The sequence below is a fragment of the Prionailurus viverrinus genome, chromosome C1 (assembly GCF_022837055.1).
Source record: "Prionailurus viverrinus isolate Anna chromosome C1, UM_Priviv_1.0, whole genome shotgun sequence".
Taxonomy (NCBI): Eukaryota; Metazoa; Chordata; class Mammalia; order Carnivora; family Felidae; genus Prionailurus; species Prionailurus viverrinus.
Genome location: NC_062568.1, coordinates 191,301,893 through 191,325,823, shown reverse-complemented (window position 1 = coordinate 191,325,823; position 23,931 = coordinate 191,301,893). Strand labels below are relative to the sequence as shown.

At 57.9% G+C, this 23,931-nt stretch overlaps 1 protein-coding gene across 1 annotated transcript; it reads right to left on the bottom strand.

The window, feature by feature from the left end:
* LAPTM5 (lysosomal protein transmembrane 5) lies at positions 1-23,931 on the bottom strand. The gene is made up of 8 exons (XM_047871784.1): positions 23,757-23,931; positions 8,953-9,046; positions 8,209-8,285; positions 6,498-6,629; positions 5,672-5,794; positions 4,782-4,877; positions 2,672-2,764; positions 1-1,370 (listed from the first exon to the last, which is right to left on the bottom strand). The coding sequence occupies exons 1-8, from the start codon at positions 23,841-23,843 to the stop codon at positions 1,281-1,283; spliced, it is 792 nt and encodes a 263-aa protein (XP_047727740.1). The 5' UTR covers positions 23,844-23,931; the 3' UTR covers positions 1-1,280.

The following is a 23,931-nucleotide window of genomic DNA, read 5'->3' as shown; positions in this document are numbered from 1 at the left end:
GAAGCGTGATGCTGCTTTATTGAAATTTCTTCCCCGTCACACACAAAGCAATTATCCAAGGGGCTGCCGGCAGGGAACCTCTTGCACAGCCCTCTGCCTCTGTATCCCCCTCTCAGACCCCAGAGAACGTGCCTCCATGGCCCTGTCTCCGCCTTGGGGTCAGCGTCCTCAGGAACCCCGGAAACAGGAAAAAGAGGGGGTGTTGGGACCAAAACCTTCCCTTCTGCCATCACCAACACGAGCGCCCGTGGCAGGGTCTGGGCCCACAAAGAGTCTGCCTGCCTAACCTGCAGATTCAGTCCAGCCAACGGACCCGCCTGGCGTCAGGGCTAAATTTCTGCTTAAGCACAAGCACTGGGCAGGACGGAGTCCCCTGTGCCGGGACTGGTGACGGACGGGCCAGCCTGCGGAATGGACTGGCAGTCACTGCGTGACTATAGTGACCACGTGCGGCCAGCTGCTGGTGACGACAACTCTCCGGCAAAACCACCGTGTGTCGGGACGGTTCCGTGACGAGACGACCGTTATTTCCTGGAAGTAGCTGCTGGGTGACGTCTGGCAAGTGCCTGAATGTTCATTTGCGCTAACAATCGCTCAGCCGCCCAGAGGAGCCCAAGGGACCAGCGTGGGCGACCAGATGCCGGGGACGATTGCATGGCACAGTTTGGGGGCTAATTTGATTTTTGTCATTGTTATTGTTGAATTCTGTCCCTAGTTTAAAACTGACTGATGGGTGGCGGACCGTAATTGTTGAAACAAGCCGTCTGAAGAAATTGGACGGCTGTGCTTGGTGGAGGTGGCGGAGGGGGAGGGGACCAAGAGGCGATGACTGGGCAGCATCGTTTGTTGTATGAACGGACAACGGCCTGAAAGCCAACGCGATGGCTGTTGCTGTCTGGACAAACCACTTCCCTGCATGGGGAGGCGTATTTTGATTTGGCAGCCACGTGGTGAAAGGGGTCAAGTTGCAAGTTGTTTAACCAAACCCCCCGAACTTTGAATGACGAACAGGTGGGACAAGTGCTGGAGCTGGAAACGAGCCGAGGTTCGTTGGACTGAATTTCTGAGGGACTCGGGAGTCACTCTGCCGACAGCGTTGACCCAGTCGTGAGCATCTCCCAGGCCCCACAGGAAAAGCAGGCCAGCAAGGGGGACACAAGCCGGTTTGTCCTGAAGTCAGCCGGGCGGTTCACCCCGGGGCCGCAGGGGCCACCAAAGCGAAGAAGCGGCTTGCGAGACAGCTCCGCCCCTCCCAACACCAGAGCTGGGCCTGGCGGGCGTCACACCTCCGAGTAGGGGGGTGGTGCGGGGTCCCCGTCCGGGGTCTTGTATGGCAGAGACACGGCTTCCTCATAGGACGGCAGGACCGCCTGGGAGCGACAGAGAGATAAGGGCTGACGATTGGCCGGAAGGACCCAGGATGCCAACCTGGAGTCAAGGGGCTCCAACCCCCACCTCTGGCAGAATGGATGACGGTGACCAGCACCTTGCCCACCCAGGACCTTGGGTACTTACTATGCTTGACACTGCATGCACGAGACAGGGGCAGTGTCTATCCCTGTAGGGGACAGACTGGCCTCTGCCTGTTCAGCTTCAAACCCCCTTGTTTTGATAACCATGCACCATTTTCCCTGGGAAAACGTTCTCGGTCCACACGCTTTCAGAGGAGTTGGTCCCACCCCTCAGATCCAAGGACATGCGCCCTGGGTGCGGCCACGCAAAGTAGAATCTCCTCCCCCCTGGCTAGCATCATTGGTTTGGGGATAGGCTTGCGACCCAAGCTGGGCCATCAGGCGTGCTCCTGGGACTTTCTGCTGGGGTTGCTGAGAGGGTGGGATGTCAACCTAGGGATTTTGGCAGCCATTTTGCCACCACAAGGACAGGGCTACCTGAAAACGTAGCCAACACTGAGGAGAGGACAGTCCAGAGACAGAGAGAATGAGATCTCACCAGACGTCACAACTCAGCCAGCCTGAGCCAGACTTACGCTGGACGCTCAAGTCCTGGGAGCCAATAAATTCCCTGTTATCACTTGAGTCAGACCGAGTTGATTTCTGCCGTTGGCGACCAACAGACTCTTGGCTAATACAACCCGCATTTTACAGAGGAGGAAAGTGGCACCAGACGTTTAAACCAGCTGCACTTTGCCCGTCACATCTCCAATCAGCTGCTTCTAAGACCACCTCAGCCCACTGCCTAGAAGGCCCCTTCCCCTTTCCCAGCTAACTTGCATCAACTGACAGTCTAAGACTTGGTCAAGTGTCACCTCTTCCAGGAAGTCTTCCCTGATACCCCAGATGAGACCAGGTACCTCCTCTATGCTCCCATTTCCCCCCCAGCGCTACGCCCTTAGTTGCAATCAGATCTCTGAATCTGGATTCACTCTGGGCTATGCACTCCCCCAGCACAGGGTGGCGTCTTAAGTCCTCTCTGCACCCCCAGGGTTGGATATAAGGCCACCAAAGAGTAAGAGGCAGAAAATATTGAATGCATGCATGAATGAGTAACATCCTAGACTATCAGGGCCAAAAGAGATCTTCCCATTTCTTCTGGTCCAATCATCTCACAGTGGAGAAACTGAACCCCAGGGGGGGAGAGAGGCTTGCCCCAAATGACACAAGGTATGGCAGGGCTGGGACATGACCCCCACCCCCACCCCCACCAGGCTCACCTTCTGGAGCATCTTGGAGCCGCTCCTCTCCTCGGCTGAGTTCATGTACTTCATGAACTTGTAGCATCTCCACACGCACTTGAACATGTAGACCTGGAAAAAGGCCCGGGTCAGGCTACGCTTTGCCGGCCCTTCTTCTCGCTGACCCAGCACGCCTGGGACAGATGCTGGGCACTCCCCGGGGAGCCCCAGCTCAGCCCAGAAGGTAGCAACCGGCCTCTGCTGCTCACGCCCTTGTTCCGGTTGAGGGGTGCCTCACCGGCCAGCCCCAAGCGTTCCACACACTGTCCTTTTCACTGCCCCCACAGACCTAGCACAGAAGGGGGCTTCTGGGGGCTTCTGGGTCCCCCTCCAGCCTCCCTGGCAATGGTCCTACAAATCATTCTTCTCCACCCCCCCGAGCTGGGAAACTCCCCACCTCCTGAGACGACCCCGTCCTTCTTGAGACAGAGCCCGTGGTGGGACACCTTTTCTCCCAAAGTGCTTAGGATATGTCATTCGTTAAAACAGATTACAAAACAGCATCCTGCGTTTCTAAAGGCAGAAAAAACTATATCTACAGATGTATGCATCTGGCAGATGACGTCAGCAACTGTTTTCTCTTAGCAGTTGATGTAAGAAGGGGGGGCGGATTTTCCAAAGTGGGGAGTGAAGCCCCCAAGGGCCTGTTCAAGAAACAATAGCCAATAGGTCTCTCTCTGCCCCTAAACCACCCCCCAAGGAAGGAGAGTGGGTCCCGTCTCAGGAAGCTCTCTTGTTTTACGGAACCCCACGATGAGGACTTAGAGGTCGCAGGAATAAATAAAATGAATTATAAAAGAACGAAGTAGGAGGGGCCTGGGGAAACCAAGCAGGTGGAGGGTGGCCAGTGAGGCAGCGTGCGGGACGCAGAGAGAGCTCCCACCCAAGGGGGTAAAGAAGAGGAGGGGAGATGGGGGGGGACAGGGCTGTGTGGTGGCCTTGATGTATGACGTCAACCCCCACGCTGGTTCCCCCAAGCCTTCCGGAAAGTTCTCGCTGCACCTCACTAAAGCCCTTGTGCTGGGTTCGCCCTTAGAGGGAAGGTTCGAAGGAGTGAAGTTCCATTTCCAGGCTGGCATTAGGTGACCCCAGAGATTGCTCGGGGCCTCCAACTGAAGGAGGCAGTGACGTCTGGTGACAGCCACCCACACGGAAAGACGGGAAGGAAATGCACCCAGATATCCGGACGTGGTCCCCGGGCGGTGGTGGGTGGTGAGTTGACTGCCTCCTTTCTGCTCATCTAGTCACAGTCAGAAAAGAACCCTCTTTAAAGCCCCTTCTTCTGCCAAATCGACATCAGCCTCCCCGCGGCTTTGGGACACGGGTTCCAGCGCTGGCCTCTGGAATCCCCATGAGGGTCCTTCGGGTATTTGAAGACAGGGATCATGTCTCCCTTGACTCATCTCTCTTCTCAGCTGAATTGCCCTGGTCTCCCTGACTCCCTCAGACGGCAGAGTTTTCTTACCTCCTGGTCATGCTGCTATTGACACACTCCAGTCTGTCCTGTCTCCCTAGGAAGTCTCTAGAGTTCTTATCTCTCTAAGAACTCTAAGGTCTAAGGGACCCGACACGGGACTCTATCCTCTGGACCGGACCACCTCCGAGAAGAATAAAACCACTCCCCTCCCTCCCTCTCATCACCCAACCTCTAGTAACATGACCTCAGGACCCACCTACATTTTGGTGCTTGAATCACAGAAAACTGTGACGGGGCAAAGCAATATTAATTATGTCCCTTTCACAGATGAGACCCAAGGCCCAGAGAGAAGTGGCTCGAACACCAGCTACACAGCTAGCAAGGGGAGAGCTGGGACTCACATCCAAGACTTTCTGAATCTGATTCCAGACCGAACAACTCCTCCTTCCCTGGATCAGGGTTCTCTCCAGGTTACACGTTAAGTCCTTGACACCTGAACATGGTGGGGGGGGGGGGTCTTCACAGATCCCCTCCCTCTCAATGGGATGTCCCCGGGGATCCTAAGTGGGGTCCAAAGAGCTGGTGTGGGAGGGCTGGAGTAAGGAGCCAAGAGCAGGGAGGGCAGCAGCGGCTCCCCACACTTCCCAGAGCTGGGGGGGCGGGGCCTCTCACCTTCAGGATGAGGACAGTGATGAAGGCGATGGAGAAAATGATCATCATCTTGATGAACTGGCTGTGAGCCATACCCTCCTGGCTGGGGAGATAGTTCTGCAAGAGATTTGGGGGCCACGTCAGCGCCTCTGCCCGCAAGGGACTCTTCCAGCGTCCACACGTGGAGGAATGACACAGGCGTGGCACAGCCATCATCCTGCCCGACCCCTGCCAGGGGCGCGACCTACCATCAGCCCCAGGCGACAGGCGAGCTCAGCAAGCCCGCCCACTTGGCTCTTTCCTGGCTGGAGCACCCAGCCCCCAGCTGCGGTGGGGCCACGCTGATGCCCTTCTCCAGAGGACGGGCTCCCGGACGAGGGCTCTGGGAGGTACGTCCCAGCCACGCCAGTAAGCCGTGTCGGGAGTGGGCCCTCCAGATCTAGTCAAGCCCTTGGCGTCCACGGCCCCCTCCCCACCTCAGGTGTAACCTCACGAGAGACCCTGAGTGTGAACGACCCACCTGGGTCCGCTCCCTCGGACCCAGCGTGAGACAGCAACGGTTAGCCATTCCGCGTCACTAGGTTTGGGGATAATTTGTCAGACCGCTAGAGACAATGAGTATTATTTCTGCGGTGCAATTCACACATCAGGGCTCCCTCTGGGATCGAGCGGGGCCGCCCCCAAAGTCACGCGTCCTCCCGGCTTCTCCCTTTGTCTCCCCTGCTTCTCTGACTCCTTTTCAAGCGACGTCCTGAGAGCTCTCCTTCGAGAACTCACCCCCACCAAGAGTCCTCCTCCCAGGCCCCGCTTAGGAAGGGGGCCCAGCCTGAGCACCGAGGCACAGAGAGGGGAAGCAGCTTGCTCCAGGCCGCAGAGCCGGTGATGGGCGCCGCCCCCTAGCCCAGACTCACCATGTGGTTCATGGCCTTGAAGTTGAGATAGGTGGGTACTTCCATGTAGGAGCTGCAGAGTGTCAGGATGCTCAGGCAGAAATCCAGCAACTGCAGGGTCATCAGGGGGACCTTGGGGGCGCCCTTGGGAGGGCAAAGGCAGGAGGAAGGAAACAAACCGGCAGTGAGGCCTTAACCCAGAGGTCCCGGGGCTGTGGGGCACACGGTGCTCCCTCAGCCCAAGAGACACTCAGCCAAGGATGCTGACGACTGTCCAGCCCACAGCACCCAGAAAGAAACGGACGCCCATTTCTCAGACATTCCCGCCAAGGGCTGGTGGTAGGCCCTGGGGGGGGGCTCCCGCGGCCCAGCCCGGGTCCAGCAACTCAGTCTCTTCCAGGACAACAGTTAAGGAAAGTCTGAAGGTGACTTTTGGGGCGCCGAGTCAGGGACCGGCACCCTCCGTCACAGGCATTGGCCCTCATTGTTGTCTTTAGCCTCCTTCCTTCCGCTAGGTCACAAAGGAGGGACAGAGCAGGGGCTGGGGACTGAAATGGCCATGCGCCCTTCCCTGTGGTATAGCATCACGTGTGGCTGGCATTTGATTGCCCGCAAGGCGCTGAGCGCCCCGGATACACCTCCCTCCCTGAATGCCCATAACACTGTTGATGATGTGCCATCACGGGCGCATTTTCCAGAGGAGGAGGCTTGGGACGATCCGACGGGGCTCGGGCTCATCACGTAGGAAGGGGCCCCGGGGACTCCCACCCTCACCAGCCTGAGCCCTTACCACCTCCCCCAGGCAAGGGGGGTGGTTGTGGGACGTGGGTCAGGGCTGGGTACTCACAACCCTGCTGCTCCGGGAGGCAAACTTGAGGTAGGAGGGCAGCTCGATGTAGGAGCCCAGCAGAGTGAGCAAGCAGAGGAGGAAGTCCATGATTTGCAGGGACAGGAAGGGCAGCAGGTACTTCTCCCGGTTCTGGAAGACAGGCCCGGCACGGTCAGGGTGTCCTGTGCAGCCCGACGCCCCCAGGGACCCCCCCGCCCTCACCAGCAGCTCCCTCCCCCGGGTAGTATGGCCCTCTCCCCAGTCATCCCCTCCTGGCTCAGCTGAGGTCGTTCCTCGTGGACCCACACCCCGGAGTGAGGTTCTGGGGATGGGGAGAAGGTAAGACCCAGGCCCTGAATGCAAGGCGTCTCGATGTCCCAGGAGACATGGGGCACAGTCCCCATCTACAGAGATAAGCGCCCCAGGGCCTTCAGGGGCAGGGTCTGACTCAATGTGCTCTCAAGAACCCAACAAGGAAGGGCTTTGTGCCCATTTCACAGATGAGAAGGGATCAGAGAGGACTTCCTAGAGGGGGGGACACTGAGGCTAGATCTGGAAAGAACCACAAGGGGGACGGGAGGCGACGGGAGGCAGAAGGGCCGAACAAAGGTCCGGTGGTGGGGAAAAGTCTGCACTCGCTTAAATGGTGGGACCCTTCCCTAGGTGACCACTCCCAGGGGGTCCAGTCACGGTCAGAGGCCCTGGGAGGCTGAGGCCAAAGTCCCTTTCCTTCAAACTGAGGGGGCCAGTATGAGTGCATTCAAACCCACTGTTGGGGACAAAGTCACAGAAGGAGTGGTTTTGTGGCTTCTCGGGTGGCTGTCTAAGATCACTCAGGAGGCCACCAAAACAACCCAGACTCCATCTCAGAACCTTCCGGATGCCCCGATCCACTTTTCTAGCTGGACCACTTGCACCCCGCGACCCACCCTGCCCAGGGTAAAATCACTCTCTGGGGTACCGGGCTTCCGAAAAAGCGGCATTGGCTCAGGGAGTGAATGGTGGCAGTTCCGGCAAAGTGGAGGCGTTCCAAAGCAGCCCCAAACCATCCACTGCCCCACCGCTGCTGGCCTGTGAGTCCCGGGCCGCCGGCTCCCCGGGACGCCCTTGCTGGGTCCTGCTCTGATGCCTGTGTAGTGAGGCCCTGGCTTCCTGCCCCCTGGGGGCCGAGGGACAGACTGGTTCCTCTTCACAGGAGGCTGAGCCCCAGTCTCTCTCTCTCTCTCTCCTGCTAGCTGGGTGAAACAGAGCCAGAGGCGTCTACACCCCACCCCAGCCCGCCTCTCTTCTGGTTCCTCTCACTGATGACGAAACCCGCTGCTTTCTCCTCTGTCCCCAGGCCTCAAAATGACCCTTCTCTTTCCCCTGTCAAAACTCCCTGCTTGCATTGGCAGCTTACGAGCATGTGGGTCACCAGCTAGTACAACCAAAGCATCTGTGTGCAAGCCCCCCCACCCATGGAGCGTGCATTTTAACGGGGAACCAAGGCCTCCAGCCTGATGAGTCTGGTACAGAAATGAGGCTTTCCAAACGGTCAGGAAGCATGGCGATCTCTAGGGTGCAGGGGCGGGGAGGGGGGGAGTCTCCCAAAATACCCACTTCCCACCCTGTTGGCAGCCAGTGCTGCCCGCTCAGTGGGTGTGAACAGGAAGGGGGGCAGGAGGGCATCCGGGGTTCCTTGCCAGGCCCCAGGTCCGGACCCCCGTCCCCTCCCCCCCCAAGCCCTCACCTTGACCACTCCGATCAGCAGACTCAAGCTGATGACAAAGAGCATGGTGATGAGCAGGAAGCTGGAGACCAGGTTGGCTGAAAGGCAAGGGAAAGCAGTGAGCAGCCCAAAGGTGCCCCCAGGAACCCCATGCAGGCTCCAGGGACCACATTTTGGGAGCCACTGGTGTGGTGGCTATGACAGCAAAGGAGCAAGCCCAGGCCCTGGCCTCCTGCCGTTCTCAGTCTTGGGGACTACTAAGGCAGCAAACAGAACGTTTCGGGTAACACGGGACGCAGGGTGGGAGGGTGGCCCGAGTCTGCCACCCCCGGGCCCAGGACGAGGTCGGGGAAGCCTTCTGAGGAGGTGGCCTGTGAGTGGAGTGACCAGGAGTCCAAGGAGCTGAGACAGGGCTGAGCTAGGTGTGGCCAAGACCACCGGAGCAGGGAGCAAAGGGACGCTGCAAGGTGTAGCCGGAGAGGTTCGCCGGGGCTGGATCCCACCATGGGGAGGTTCTAGTTTATTCCAGGGTGGTGGGCAGCCATTGACAGAGGGAGGCAGGAGAGTCCTGCCATCACCTTCCTGAGCTGGTTAGGTTCGCGAAGCACCAGCCTCTCTGCTCTCCCACCTAGAGACTTGGGTGGGGACAGATCTCCCTTTGCTGGTGAAAGATCTGAGGCTCAGAAGGGTAGGGGCAGGGCCTCAAACCCCAGCCCGTCTACCTGCCGCCAGGGCCCCTCCGCCTCCCGGGTCCCCTGGACCTACCGAGCCTGAGGTAGCCGTTCTGCCAGACCTTGCAGGAGGCCTTGCCGTGGGCCACCTCCACGGAGTGCTCGATGAACAGCAAAACACTCATGATCTGCGGGCAGACAGAGCGACCATCAGTGAGGCCCGCACACTCCCACCCCTGCTCCCGCGCACCCTGGTGGCAGGTAGTCAGGGGCCTGGGAGGAGGCTCCTGGAGGAGACGGAAGGCCAGGTCCGTGGAGCATCCCGGATGAAAGTGTGGCCTAAACAGATAAGACGGCTCAAGCCCATAGTCCCCCTCCTTCCTTTTCCCAGCTGTGTGAGCTTGGGCTAGTTACACAGCCTCTCTGTGCCTCAATTTCCCATCTGTAAAATAAAGATAGCATTAGTAGCTACCTAAGGTTATCATGAGGAATAAGTCAGAGCATCCCGGGAGAGCACTTAGAACCATGCCTGGTTCTTGATAAAACAATAACTATGACTATTGAAGGTCAAGGTTGGTGGCAGGGGGTGGGGTGGGGGGGGAGGCTCTGAGGGCTCCCGCCAGTGACTGGCCCCTCTTCTGCACCTTCTTTTATAACAGGCTCAGGGCATTAGGGGATCTTAGTCATGGCATCTGAGCATCATAAAGCTTCAAGCTCTTGGAATTCTCAACACAGGCCTGGGAGCACCTGATCCATGAATCCCTGAGGAGCCCTGTCATTACCAATCCCCAGGTGCCCTCAATTTCTCCATCTGCAAACTGGGGATAGTAATGCCTGCTTCATACAGTTGTAGTGGAGCCAGATGGAATAATTCACTTGAAGCACCTATGCTTGCTATTATTATTGCTATTATACCCACTGAACTGAAGGTTCCAGGCAAGGAAGGCTTGTGTCTCTCTTGCTCACTGCTCTAGCTATTGTATTGGATGGATGGATGGATGGATGGATGATGGGTGGATGGGTGGATGGATGGATGGATGATGGATGGATGGATGGATGATGGATAGATGATCGATAGATGGATGGATATATGGCTGATGGATAGATGGATGGATGAATGGATGGATGATGGATAGATGGATGGATGGATGCATGGATAGATGGATGGATAGATGGCTGATGGATAGATGGATGGATGGATGGATGGATGATGGATAGATGGATGGATGATGGACAGATGGATGGATGGATGGATGGATGGATGATGGATGGATAGATGGATGGATGGATGGATGGATGATGGATGGATAGATGGATGGATGGATGGATGCATGGATAGATGGATGGATGGATGGATGATGGATAGATGGATGGATAGATGGATGGATGGATGCATGGATAGATGGATGGATGGATGGATGGATGGATGATGGATAGATGGATGGATAGATGGATGGATGATGGACAGATGGATGGATGGATGGATGGATGGATAGATGGATAGATGGATGGATGGATGGATGGATGGATGATGGATAGATGGATGGATGATGGATGGATGATGGATGGATGGTGGATGGATGGGTGGATGGATAAATGGATGATGGATGAATGGATGGATGGATGATGAATAGATGGATGGACACACAGATGGACAGACAGACAAATGAACAAACCCCATCCAAATCTTATGGGCCTGAGTGTTGTGGCCCTGGTGACAGTTGAAGTCCAGCCATAAAACTGCAGTTTGAAAGGACCTTGGATGTCACCTTGCCTGTGCCCTCCGCCATCCAATGTGGGAGTCCTGTGCCATGCGGCCTCTATTTAAATACTTCCAGCCAAGGGAACTCAGTCTTCTGTACATCCGTGTTCTTGCAGCAAGCCTTCTGCTCTTCCCCACCTCTACACACAAGTCTCCAGACACCGTCGGCCCACATTGAGAATCACAAGACCATCTCCTTCCTTGTAGTGGTTGCCCTACCTCTAGTAATATGGCGTGAGTTTACACAGGCTTTCTGGGTGGCCCTGCACTAAGTAACTCATGCTCAGCTGACAGGCAACCAAACACGCACCACCTGTTTCCCCCCGGCCGATTATGTGGGTCTGGGTTTTTTTGTTTTTGTTTTTGTTTTGTTTTGCTTTGCTTTAGCTCAGACACAGGTCTCAACTTCCTGCCATGTTACATTCTGTTCAGGGAGGGCACAAAGGGACAGCCCAGAAGAGTGATGAATTGCTGAGCTCCAGGTCAGACGGAGGTGGATTTCAATCCAGCTCAATACGTGGCCTTGGGCAAGTCATTTCACCTCTCTGAGCCTTCTCGTCTGGAAACGGGCAACCACTGGATTCAGTGCGGAATAGTATTGTATTTGCAAAGCACTGAGCCTGGAACCTGCAGTGGGGGCTCAGCAAACACAATCTGCTTTTGGCTGAGGTGAGCTTACATGAGGTGCTGCAGCGGTACCAAGACCAGGGTGCCAGGGGGTGGACAGCAAGCTTGTTCTAGCTGCCCTTCTAGCTGGTGCGAGCTGAGCCAAAAAAAAGGCTCTGTTTCACCAGAAAGGTTGAGAGCAGCCCCGAGCGGAAGGCAGTTGCTGTGAGAGCTGCGGCTGGCACCCACAGGAAACGGCCCCAAGAGAAAAGAGCTGCTTCCTCAGCCCCTAAAAGCTGGGGTTCCAGCCCCTCGCACCCCCCACCCCTCAAGTTCACCTTTAAGGAGGGAAGGAGGAAGCGAGGTAGATGACAGCTCCATCCGGGACGGAACAGAGCACCCTGCGAGGTGGTGAGCTCCCCGTCCCTGGGGGTGTGCAAGCAGAGCACAGATAAGACGCAGCTGGGCTTAGCAGGGCACATGGGTATCTACCAGGTGTGGCAAGAGAAGACTCTGGAAGTCCCAAACGAAGCTCAGAACCAGACAATCCCAACCTCCCGTTGCTCGAAAGAGCCTCTGCCCACTCATTTTATAAGCTCCCCTCTGCTTGTTTTGGAAGCTCAGAGACGTTAGGTGGCTTGCCCAAGGACACACAGCAAGTTGGGGACAGAGTGGAGACTGGAGTCCAAGTCTCCCAGTGCTCTTCTGATTCCTTCGCGCACACCCCACTCCCCAAAACACCTCAGCACCCCTGCTAGCCAGTACCCCAGGGGGTGCAGATATTTTGACCATGCACCTGTCAGTAAAACCCTTTGAACACACTCCTGTATTTCTTCATTTCAATTTTTTTTTAAACGTTTATTTATTTTTGAGACAGAGAGAGAGACAGAGCATGAACGGGGGAGGGGCAGAGAGAGGGGGAGACACAGAATCGGAAGCAGGCTCCAGGCTCTGAGCCATCAGCCCAGAGCCCGACGCGGGGCTCGAACTCACGGACCGCGAGATCGTGACCTGAGCTCAAGTCGGACGCTTAACCGACTGAGCCACCCAGGCGCCCCTATTTCTTCATTTCAAAACCGAATGCACGTGCCACTGTTCTGGTTACCACGAACATCGTAAAACACACACACACACACACACACACACGCACACACACACATCCAGAAGTTAATAAAGGATATAGTGGAAAAGTTTGGAAATTCTAATACTGTCCTCCTGAGGTCCCAGCGGTCACCTCGGGTATCACCGCACTTTGGAGACCAATGCTAACCCACAGCCGTCCCCAACCCCTCAATTCTGGTCCTAAACATCTCTCACGGCCCCGCCATCTTGCCTCCCATCCTGCCATTAGCATCACAGTCACCCCCTCCCTCCCCACCTCCACCCTATCCTATGACCCCGAAAAGAAGGGGGAGAAGGGCAGGGACCTTTGTGTGCCCTGACCGCATGCCATCCGTGCCACCCACACCTTCCCGACGATCCTCCCAAACCCAGCAAAGGGACTATTCTGAATACTCCCACCCCCACTTCACAGATGAGGAAAGCGAGGCTCAGAGCGGTCCAGTGACTTATCTGTGGCCTCCAGCTGGTAATCTGTAGGGCCAGGATTCAAACCCAGGCCAACGGGCCCGAGATTTGGATTCCTTCTTCCACTGTCCTTCCAGCACCTTCCAACCTCCCGCCTCTGCCTGAAGCCTGGCCCGCTTCGCCACTCCCATGCCTGCGCCGGGGGGCAGAGTCAGAGGGGCCCCAACCCCCTCTCTCCCCGCAGTTCCTGCGAGGTCAGCAGGTGCCGGAAGTGGTCTTCCTTGCCTAAGAATCACCTTCTTACGGGCTCAGGCTTCCCTCCATTCCACCTTCTCAGCAGCCCTATAAGGCAAGGGAGGTAATTCTGTCCCCCAAGTGAGAGCCCTGAGGCCCAGAGAAGGTAGGAACCAGCTCAGAGCCCGGCAAACTCAGAGTCTGACTCAGACGCTCTGCCGGCCCCTAGCCTTTGGCAGAAGACAACAGCCCCAGTCCAGGAGAAAGACAGGAGCCTCCGCTCCCTAGGAGATGGGAGGGGGAGGAACTGACACTTATTGAGTACCTACTGTGTGCCCAGACCTGCACACACAGGCCTCCATCGCAGTCTCCCAAAACCCTGCGACAGAAGCCACATTTTCCCCATTTTACAGATGAGAAAATGGAGGCTCGGAGAAGAGAACTCACATGGCCGCCGGGGATCTGAACCCTGTTACCTGGGCTCCCGGGGTCCAGGGCTCCACCCAGGGCCGAGTGGGCCCAGCCCCTGGTCTTACCAACCTTCTGCCCACCCTTCCCCCGGCAGCTCTGGACACCTCCGACTCCAGAGCCGGCGGGTGGGGCACCAGAGGCCTCCCCCACTGCCTCACTGCTGTATAACCCTGCCCAGTTCCGGACTCCTCCCTGCCTTCAGTTTACCCCCTCTGGTCATTGAGGAGGGTCACCCCCATTTGCACCACTGGGACGATCGAACTCCTTGCAAACTATGGCATGTGGCACCGAGGCCACCCAGGGTGGCCCCCTGAAGCTGTGCTCTGTTCATCCGCAGGCCCTCACTGCTCCACCCAAGCCCCTACCCAGGAGCCTTGGCGGTTCCCGGAAAGTAACTCGTGTTCCTCCAGTGTATGCTGGGAGAGGCCCGGAGACCTCAGGAGCCCCGAGGTCCCAGGCCCCTGGCCGTCACCTCCCCCCTCGCCCCCGCCACACCCCTGCTGCTACCCACCTGGACAGAGAGCTGCCTTCTCCCGGAGCTTTGAGGGTCTGGCTGGGCCCTGGCCCACGACCCCCAGGGACAGGACAGGGCTCCTCTCCTCCCACAAGCCCACTCGCTCACCTGCTCCCCCAGGGCGGCGCCTTTCTCACTGCCTTTTCTCTTCGGCGGTGAGATCACGCAGGGAAGAGCTAGGGTGCCTAGGTCAGGTGGTCCCGGGTCCAACCCGAGCTCTGTGCCCGCGAGCAAGCCACTGACCTCTCTGAGCCTGCCTCCTGGGGATATCAACCAGACCTGCCCCACAGGGTTGCGGTCGAGTCAAATGACATCCCAGCACGGGGACAGGCGTCCCAGCAAGTGCTCCATAAACCAACACGGTTGGGCCGTGTTCGTTAACCTGTGTAGGTGCTCATTCACTCCCTCTGTTTGTTCATCCAGGAAATGCTCTCTGAGCACACAATGGCCCCAGGCCCTGCCTAGCTAAGCCACTCACCCTGGCCTGGCCCGCCGGTGTCACAGTCCCCGGGGGAAACCATGGGTGACCAGTGTGTTCAGAGTCACGACAAAGGGCCTGCAGAGGGCTGAGGGTCCCTGATGAGGGAGTGATCGCCACTGTCTGGAAGCCTCACGGAGGGTTTCACAAATGGGAAAAGTTGGAGTAGGGTTTTGAGGGTTAAGTAGGAGTTTCCCAACAGAGAAGAGAACAAAGCATTCCAGGAAGAGGGAGCATCACAATGCAGAGGCCCAGAGGCTGGCAGTGCAGATCCAGGGAAATTCGTGGGCGGGAATGCCTCTCCCTGAAGGAGGGGATGTTACCAGTGGGCAAGTGAGACCCAGAGAGACACAATGACCAGCCCAAGTCCACACAGCAAGCCTGTCGCAGAGCCGGGATGAGCCTCATTCCAGACACCGAGCCAGGGCTCAGGCTGCAAGACCACATTAGTCCTGACCATGCTCAGCCCCCCCGCCCCGCCGCCACCCCTGCTCTCCATTCCCCCCTCTCACCCCTTCCCTCTGCTCCTCCCTGGGCTCGGTCCCCGTGCCCAGCCCTACCCTGTCCCTTCTTTCTCAACAAACACAACCTCCCTAAGCCGAGCAGGCCAGGAAGCTGGGAGATTTTCTGTTTTCCTAGTGATTCTGAGAAACAACCGACAGCTAGAGCTGAAATAGAGGCAGCAGGGCTCGTAGGGTGAGCGGCAAAACCGGGGGGTGGGCGTGAGAGGAACGGGGTGGCTATGGAATATGGCCGTGGCCAGAGTGGCGGTGACCCTGGCGACCTTGCTGGGGGGTGAGGACCGGCTGTCACGTGGCTGGGTTTGGCGTGGCGGAGACAGTTACGATGACGTGTGTGACCACGGCTGTGGCAAGGGTGGGGGTGACAGAGGCAACTCCAGCGGACCTGCTGGGAAGTAGTCACAGACATCGTTGCTGATGTTGATGACGTGGTGACATCTCGATTCGGTTGTGCTGATGGCAGTCACGGGGAGGGTGGTGGTGACATGTGACATTCCCCGACTCTGGGGCTCAGACCCCACTTCCCTGACCAGGAAGGTGGGCCTGACCTCCCGGGGCTCAGGACGCACCCCCTCAGAAGCAGGCAGGCAGGGTCCCAGCCTCTGGGATTCCGGGGGGTGGGAGGGCGTCACTTACAGAGACCCGCCCCTCGGTGAGCACCTACTACGTGCCAGCTGGAGCGGGACACTTTCCCGGCCTTTCACTTTATCGATGCTTCACAAATCCGCGAGGTCAGACTGTCCCCCCTTCCCCGCCCCACCTACGTCCGAGGAGAGCAGGGGCCTGGGTGCGTCCCAGGCCTCCTGGGTTTGCACAAGGAGTCAGGCCCGGGCTGGTCCTCGACCCTCCCTCAACACATAGCGCAGCTTGCAAAATGGGAAATGGGTCCCAAGTGCACACCCCTTCCCGCCCCTTCTCCCTTTTCAGGGCTGCTCCAGCCAGACCCTGTGTCCCCCGGCTCTGGTGGCCTAGGGACCCTAGGGCTCCTGCATGCTTGGACCATCATCGTCATCACTTTCATCATCGTCACGCCATCACTGAAACTCACCTGCCCACTCTGTTTCCCCTGCCCGCCTCCCCTCCCTGCGTATCTGGGAGGAGGAAGGGAGAAGCCAGCCAGATGTATCAGCATCAAGAGGAAGCTCTCCTCCCCCACCCCCTCCTCTGCCACCCCATACTTCCTGCCGAGGCTTATCGGGGCCACTGGGCGGGGGCCGTTCCCCCACAGCACTACCGTCCCAGTCACCTCCCCAGCCGGCCCAGAGATCATCTGCCGGGGCCCCCGGAGCCAGGGCTCGGCTGCCCTCCTGTGCCCCAGAGCCAGCTTCCCCGCCCCGAGGCTGCCACTCTGCTGTCCTCCCTGCCACCCCTGCCCCCTCCACTGTTCACGGACCAGCAGAAGTGCCTGTGTGTGGACACCAAACCACCAGTCCCCATGGCCACGGCCACCCTATTTGTAACAGCCCCAAACTAGAAACGACTCTCCCGCAGGAGGACAGGCAAATACCTGGTGATGTATCCGTTCAGTGAAATATTACACGGCGGGGCTGCTGGCCACACACAGCAACACAGAGGAAGATCACAAACCCAGTGTTGAGGCAAAGAAACCAGACACAAAAAGGCACCTGCTGTGAAATCTCATCCCTAGTTAGTTCTAGAACATATGTGGGAAGAAGCCAGTGGGGCAAGGGTGGTGATGAGGAGATGTCACCAGGGGCCTCTAGGTGCTGGCCTTGTCCTATTTTGTAATGTGGTTGGAGGTGACACGGGTGTGTCACCTCGTACAAGTTCAAGATGTGCACTTGTGATAGTTGTGTAAGTTATGCACCAATAAAAGGTTGGCAAAAGTCAAATCAAAGAGCGATTAGCTGGTACCTACTATGTGTCATGCCCTGGGGATTACAAAGATAAATCAGGCTTCCGGGCCCCCAGGCCAGAAGACAGGAGCCACGGGGCCCAGGAGCTGGGGGTGAGGAGCCGCCCTGGGATGGGGATGACTATTGGGGGCTCGGGGTCCAGGACTGGGGGCTCCAGGAAGGCTTCTGAGAAGCAGTACGTTTTAAAGACATTTTCTCCCAAAGGGCAGTGGGAAGGGTGTTCCAGGCAGAGGGAAGGACAAGACCAAAAGTGGGTGAGCCCCATTCAGGAAACCGTAAGAAGTTCTCTGAGGGATTGTAACTTGGGGGTCATCCGTGCCAGGCCCCCAGTAGGCCCCCAGGAAACGGTAGCTGCCGTGCGGCTGGGCTGGTGGTGGGGGGGGTTGGTGTCGGAGACATGAGGGAACAGATGATTTTCCAGGGGCCGTGACTTTGGGACTGGCAGAAGCTGGAGAAAGACCACTCCAGGCAGAAAGGACAGCTTGTCCAAAGGCGGGGAGCTCACAGAACATGATTCGGACGGTGCGTGCCTCAGTTTATCACACTGTAGCATAAGGATCGCCAAGATGGGAGCGCTCCATGGGGAGCATCTTGCTCCGGCCCGGGCTGTCTGGGAGGGCCAGCGTTCTATCCTCAGGGACCCCCTGCCCTCCGCATGTAACAGCCCAGCAAGACCTTCCCTTTGCCCTCTGCCCTCTGCCCTCGGCCCTCGGCCCTTCCAGACCTGCCCTTTATCCTCACTTCAGCCTTGTGAGGCAAGTTCTGTTTTTCCCATTTTCTCCCCATTTTGCAGGGAAAATCGAGACTGTGTCTTTAGATGTGGGCTCTGAGTTTCTACGAACGAGCACCCCCTCCCCAGATCCTACAGTCGACCCTCCCCTGTCACTACCAAGAAGCGTGCCCCCCACCACCACCACAGTCTGGGCCGTGAGCAGGACCCCCGGGCTCTTGTCCTTCATCTGCCACAGGCTGCAAAGTCGACTGGCCCCTCCAAGCCTGTTTCCTCTCCTGCCCAACGGGGGCTCCAGAGTTAGCTGCCATTTGTGGGGCGCTCATCAGGGGCTAAACATGTCTCCACCTGGTTTCCTGTGAGTCCCAGAATGACCTCACATTTCTGGGCCACCGGCCCCCGTATGACAGGGGAGGAAACTGAGGCTGGGGGAGGGGAGGGATGGTCTGGGCCATAGCAGGGCCGAGGACTGGCAGGGCAGGGAGCCAGAACCTTTGCCTATGCAGCCTCTCGCTCAGCCTTCGGCCTCATTGGGCGTTCTGTGGGCCCCTTCCTCACAGGAGACCAGCACAGGCCTTGCAGTGAGCACGGAGCGAGGCTCTGGTCCCAGGACCTCAAAATAGAAGCCTCACCTCCTGGGCGACTGAGAAGACATCACCCTACCCAGACCCGGCCCTCCAGTCATGGGGCCCAGTCCGAGTGGGGTGGACGCCCTCCTCCCAGCTGGTGCCTCCCTTAGCTGCGGCCCTCTGACAGCAGTGGGTCCTTTCAACCCAGGTGATTCCTGAAGACTGGGACCACCACCCACACCCCATGCCCAGAAGCCCCTTCCTGCCCTTCCCTGGGGCCTGAGAACCAAGAAGTGAGGAAGAGGACAAAGCCCAGCCTGGGGTCTGGCCTGTCTCTGCCCCCCTCACGGGGTAAAAAAGTTCTATCGCCCAGCCCTCCAGGTCTGGTGACACAAGAAACGCTTACCTTTGCCCCCCAGGGGGCGCCCTGCGTGCAGCCCCCCATGGGTCCAGTGGGTCTGACGGCCCCCTTGAGCAGCTGTGTGGGCCCCCAGCATTTTATAAGTTAGAAGGTGGGGTGCACATCCCCGAGATGAGGAACATAGCTCAGTTCCAACGGGGCCCCTGGGCCACCTCCGCCCCACCCCCACCGGCCTCTTCACACCTCCAGGAAGGGCACAGAGCTGCAGGGCACAGACCAAGGCCTTTCTGCCCCACATGGGGGCACCAGGCGTGAAGGCGGAGGTTCTAACAGACTTTCATCAGGGACTTTCCCCACCTGGCAGTTGGGGCCTATTTTTAGGCCCCAGACAGACGAGCTTTCAAAGATGCGGTCTGCTCCCCCAGCCCACTCTGGGCACCAGCCGGCAGCCCCTCCCTCAAATGGGGCCGCATCAGCTCAATGCCCCAAAGCAGTCGCCCTTGAGGCCGGGGCTACTGACCCCATTTAGGAGATGAGGAAACTGAGGCCCCGGACAGCAAAGCGCCTGCCTGCGCCAGGTCACCTCGTAAGTTAGGAGACGGCTCTGTGATTTTCAATCCCAAAACGGAGCAGAAAGGAGAGCCCCTGGGGGGTCTGAGAAAGACAAATCAGGAAGGCTTCCTGGAGGGGGAAGCTTCCCGTGAGCTGGACCATAAAGAAGAAATGGGTAAGAGGAGAAGACTGGGTGAGGAGACTGGCTCCCTCCCTCCCTGTGACCTGGAACAAACCAGGAACCTTCCTGGACCTCTGCTTTTCTCATCTATAAAGGAGAGGACTGGACCAAGCAGAGATCCCTCCTTTTGGCTATGAAGCCCGCAAGAAAAGAGGAACTCGGCCCAGCCTCCCCCCACCACACCTCACAGCCATCCGTCCCTAAACCCCAGCTTCACGAGCTTCCCCGTGTTCCAGACATCACATGGTCTCTCCCACCCCCAAGGCTTTGCTCAAGCTGCCCTCTCGACCTGGCCTGCGCTCTTCTCCCCAGCAGGCCCAAGCTCGGGCCTGCTCATCCCTAGCACGCCAGCCTCCTCCAAGAAGCCGCTCCTGAATCTCCCCTCCCCCGTCTGTTCCGGGACTGGGATAAGGCCCCTCATCTGTGCCCCCAGAACAGTCAGCCCCGTCATCCAGCAAAGCCATTGTCACAGTTGTCCTTGGGCCTGGAGCCCCTAGAGGTCCAGACCCTGGTCTGGAGCTCGGCACATAAAAAGAAGGCATGTTGGAGAACGTATCTTCATTAAGGACAGACTCCTTCAAATGGTAGAGGTGGCTTTACTTTGTTTTTTTTGTTTTTTTTTTTTTGCCAATTTAAAAAGCAATATATTTGAGCAACCAAATAAATACAGTAGCATTGGATGATAACCCAAAGTACAAAATAAATATCCGTGAGTTTCCACTGCTATAAATAAGTAAACCGTTTCGTGTTACTAACACATGAGGAAAACAGACGAATCTCCCATGAGAAATTCCAAACGCCCTCAAGAAATAACTTCCCATTCTTTAAGTGACTTTCTTCCCCAAAGGAGAGTATGGAAGGCGGGGCAGGGGGGAGGAGTGGGGGCAGTGGGGAGAAACCTGACGATCACGACTGCCGCCAGGTGACCAAGGTCACTGTCAACAGTGCTAAGACACGTCAGGAGTCCATACCTTTGATATGATGTGCTGACGATGGCCCCTTACCCCTGTTGTCTTCCTCCCAAAAACACCTGACCCAAGCCTCACCAAGAGAAAACCCTCAGACAAGTCCCATTGGATGCATATTTGACAAAACGTATGCCCAGCACGCCTCAAAACTGTCAAGGACACCAAAAACAGGGAACATCTGAGAAACCGTCCCAGCCAAGAGGAAACCTAAGGGACATAAGGACTAAATGTGACACGGTATCCTGGATGGGATCCTGAGACAGGGAAAAAAAAAAAAGATGTTAGGGGAAAGCTGAGAAAATCTGAATAGAGTGTGGACGTTAGCGCGTCGAAGGCGACCCATCAACTGTGACAGATGAGCCATCACATAAGGCGCTAACACTAGGGGAAAACAGGTGCAGGGCGTACGGAACTCTGTACTATGTCTGTGACATTTCTGTGAATCCAAAACTGTTCTAAAATTAAGTTTACTTTAAAAAGTCATACGTGTGCGTTGTACCGAACACGGAGAATACGGGAGTGTAGAAACAATTAGAGCTTTCACAACCCCGGCAGCCCAGAGACAGCCAGCCCCGGCCTCCCTCCCTCCCCGGCCTGGTGCTACAAGGTTTTGAAACCACAGCGGGTGTAAGCTTTTTCGTCCGGGCAATGCGTTCCTAATGGGATTCCAGGTGCCTTGGAGGGGAGAAGTCAGGCAGGGAGAGATTTCTGAGCCAAAGGGCCTTCCGGGGATCCTTTCCTCCTACCATTGATTTAAGACAGGCTTTGGGTTGCAGACAAGCCGGGGCTAAAGACCTAATTTAAGCCTCCCCAGAGAGGCCGAGTCTATGAATAGCTCTTAATGTTGTCACCCATGACTGGCTCCAGATGATGACAATCTGGGCAATCAACACATCTGGGCAATAGCTTCCCTTTTTCCATCCAGGTGTTAGAGGCCAGGACAGTATACCTGTCCCCCCAACTGCTCAGTCACAAGAAAGCCCCCGGCCCTCCTGCCCTTTCTGGGAAGGAGCAGAGGACGATCCCCCCATTGGAACCAACCGAGGACCCCAGACAGCGCTGCCCGGTACAGCTTCCTGGCCTCTCCTCTGTTCTCATGCCTTATGTTCTAGAACATCCCATGGCTCCCCATGGTCCACATTACAGACACTGGGAGTGACTTAGCCCCCGGGAGACATTTGGCAACGCCTGGAGGGATTTTGGGTTGTCACAACTGGGCAGGTGGGGGGAGGCTACCGGCACCTTGCGGATAGAGGCCAAGGATGCCGCGAAACGTCCCGCAACGTACGACAAAGAATTCTCCAGCCCCAAATATCAACAGCACCCTACCCCGAACTCCCAGAATCCTCAGCTTGTCACTCGGAGCCCCTACCACCACCTGCACCCCAAGCCAAAGCCTCCAGCCTGGGCTGTGCAAGTGTCCCCTACACAAGCCACCACCCCTCGGCCTGTGCACTTTGCACACCTGTGCCTCACCACCCCCCACACGCTACGCCTCCCCTAATGGCACCGCCTCCAACGAGGCTTCCCTGGTCACTGGCCCACACTTTCTCCAGCTCTGCGGGCAGGCACTGATGTCGCTTCACCACGTCCTGGTGAGGACCTCACGCAGCGTGGTCAAGAAGAACTCTCGAGAGTCGCGAAGCCTGGGGCCTTCAGGACAGAGGCCAGGCCCAAGCAGCCTGCATGTGGACGCGGTCCTACCTGCACAGGGATTTCTTTTTCACCTCGAGCCAGTCGCCAACATGGGAACGCCACAACATGGGGCCTAAAAGGCCGTGTTTCCTGCTTCTCTGAATGTCAGAAGAGCGGCTGCTGGGGCCCACATTCCTGTGTGGCAACAATCAGAGGAAGCAGGGACCGGCCACCGGGGTAGACCCAGAACAGGGCCCCGAGGTCACCGCGGGTCCGTCCGCCCCACTACGCTCACTTACGCGACCTGCCCGGCCCCGTCAAGAGGCTGGAGTCTGAAACCTCTGCGCCAGTCCACATCCCCACCCCTCATTTTCTAAAGGGGACACGGAGGCCCGAGAGAGAAACTTGTCCGAGGTCACACAACCAGTCAGGGGCAGAGCTGGGGTACGGACCCAGGGGCCTTGTCCCCCACAGGGACGCCGCGGGGGCCAATCACCGTCCTTCGGAGAACGCTGCCCAGTCCGAGCTTGGAGAGGCCCTAAGGATCTCACGTGGGGACAACCGAGGCGCCATTCGCTTCTCCCAGGATCACTGTCACACCGGCGGGAGCTGGGCAAGGCAACCTCTTGAGAAGCGCCCCAAACCGGCATCACTCCAAGTGCCCGGCAGCACACGGTGTCGGAGGCACTGCTCACAAACACTGCTGTGCGCCAGGCACCCCGATCCTCACAGCCAGAGAGGTATTACTGTTTTCAATGAGGAAACCGGGGCCCAGAGAGGTTAAGTAAGCGGTCCCCAGCGGCACAGCTCGGAAGCGGGGAAGGCGAGAATTTGCACCCAGGAGCGGACCCCGAAGCTAGCTGTGCACTGATCCGCTGAGGAGCCCCGCCCCTCTGAAGGCCGGGCTCTCGCCACAGCCCTGCCTGTCCTGCCCAAGACCGGAAGCAGATGCAGCCAGACTTCAGCAGTTTCCAGCAGCCCACCACAACAGAATGCCGGATTTAGGCTAATTTTGAGGAAGCCCTTCTAGGCTCATGAGAGAACTGTTAACCACAGGCCCTGAGTCACCCTAAGGAGGAAGGCGCCTGGGTCTGGGGGAGCCGGGTGTGGCTCAGAGTCGTGCGGTGGGGTAGACGGGGTCCGGGCAGGAGTGAACAGAGACCCCAAGCTTCACCCACCGAGACAGAGCGGGGAGCCGCTGGCCCCAAGGGGCTGTGGCTTGCCCACAGTCGCTCCGAGCGAAAAGACAAAGGCTCCACGCCAGGGGGGGTTTTGCAGACCAGCTTCCAAAGGGGAACTGCTGGGCTGCTCCCCCTCAGGGCCAGGCAAGCCACCCCACCCCGTAGCACCAGATCTCAGATCTTCTTTGGTGGTTTGGTGGGTTGTAAACCAAGAGGATTCAGCCCCCTCCCTCCCCGCCCGGAGCACAATGGAGAGGGTCCCCCCTTCATCCCCCCAGCGGCCCAGGACCCCCCACAGGAAGAGTCAGGCTGTGCCTGGGGCCTGACCCCATCCCCTGGCAACAGCCCCAGCCCACATTTCTCCCGAGATTCCTGGCTCCCGACGCACTTTGCCGGCTGCTGCTCCCTTCGAACCTCGCGGCTGTTCTTTTGTCCCATTTTACAGAGGCAGAAACTGAGCCCCAGAGACAACGTGAGTTCCATTCGCTCAGCATGAAGACCCTCCTCCCACCACTGCTCCACTCTGCCAGCTGCTGCAGGCCCCCCCCCCCTTCCCGGGTTGAAAAAGGGGAAACTGAGGCCCAGAGCAGGGAAGGGATCTGGCCGGGCTCCCGCAGAGAGGTGGTGGGCAGCGGTCCTCCCACCCGAGGGGGTCAGTAGATTGGGGCCCTCTCTCTTGCGCACACACACACACACACACACAGCCTCCCCGCGCCCACCCGCACACTCACCACATGGTAGATGGCCAGGGCGGTGGTGGCGATGCGGACATTGAAGCAGCAGCAGGTCTGGCGGACGGCAGCCGTGCGGGGGGCCATGGTGCTGCCGTCCCCTGCTCCTAGGCACTGAGGGAGAGAGCCCAGCGCCTGGAGCAGGGCAGAAAAGAGGAAGCCGCCAGCTACCCTC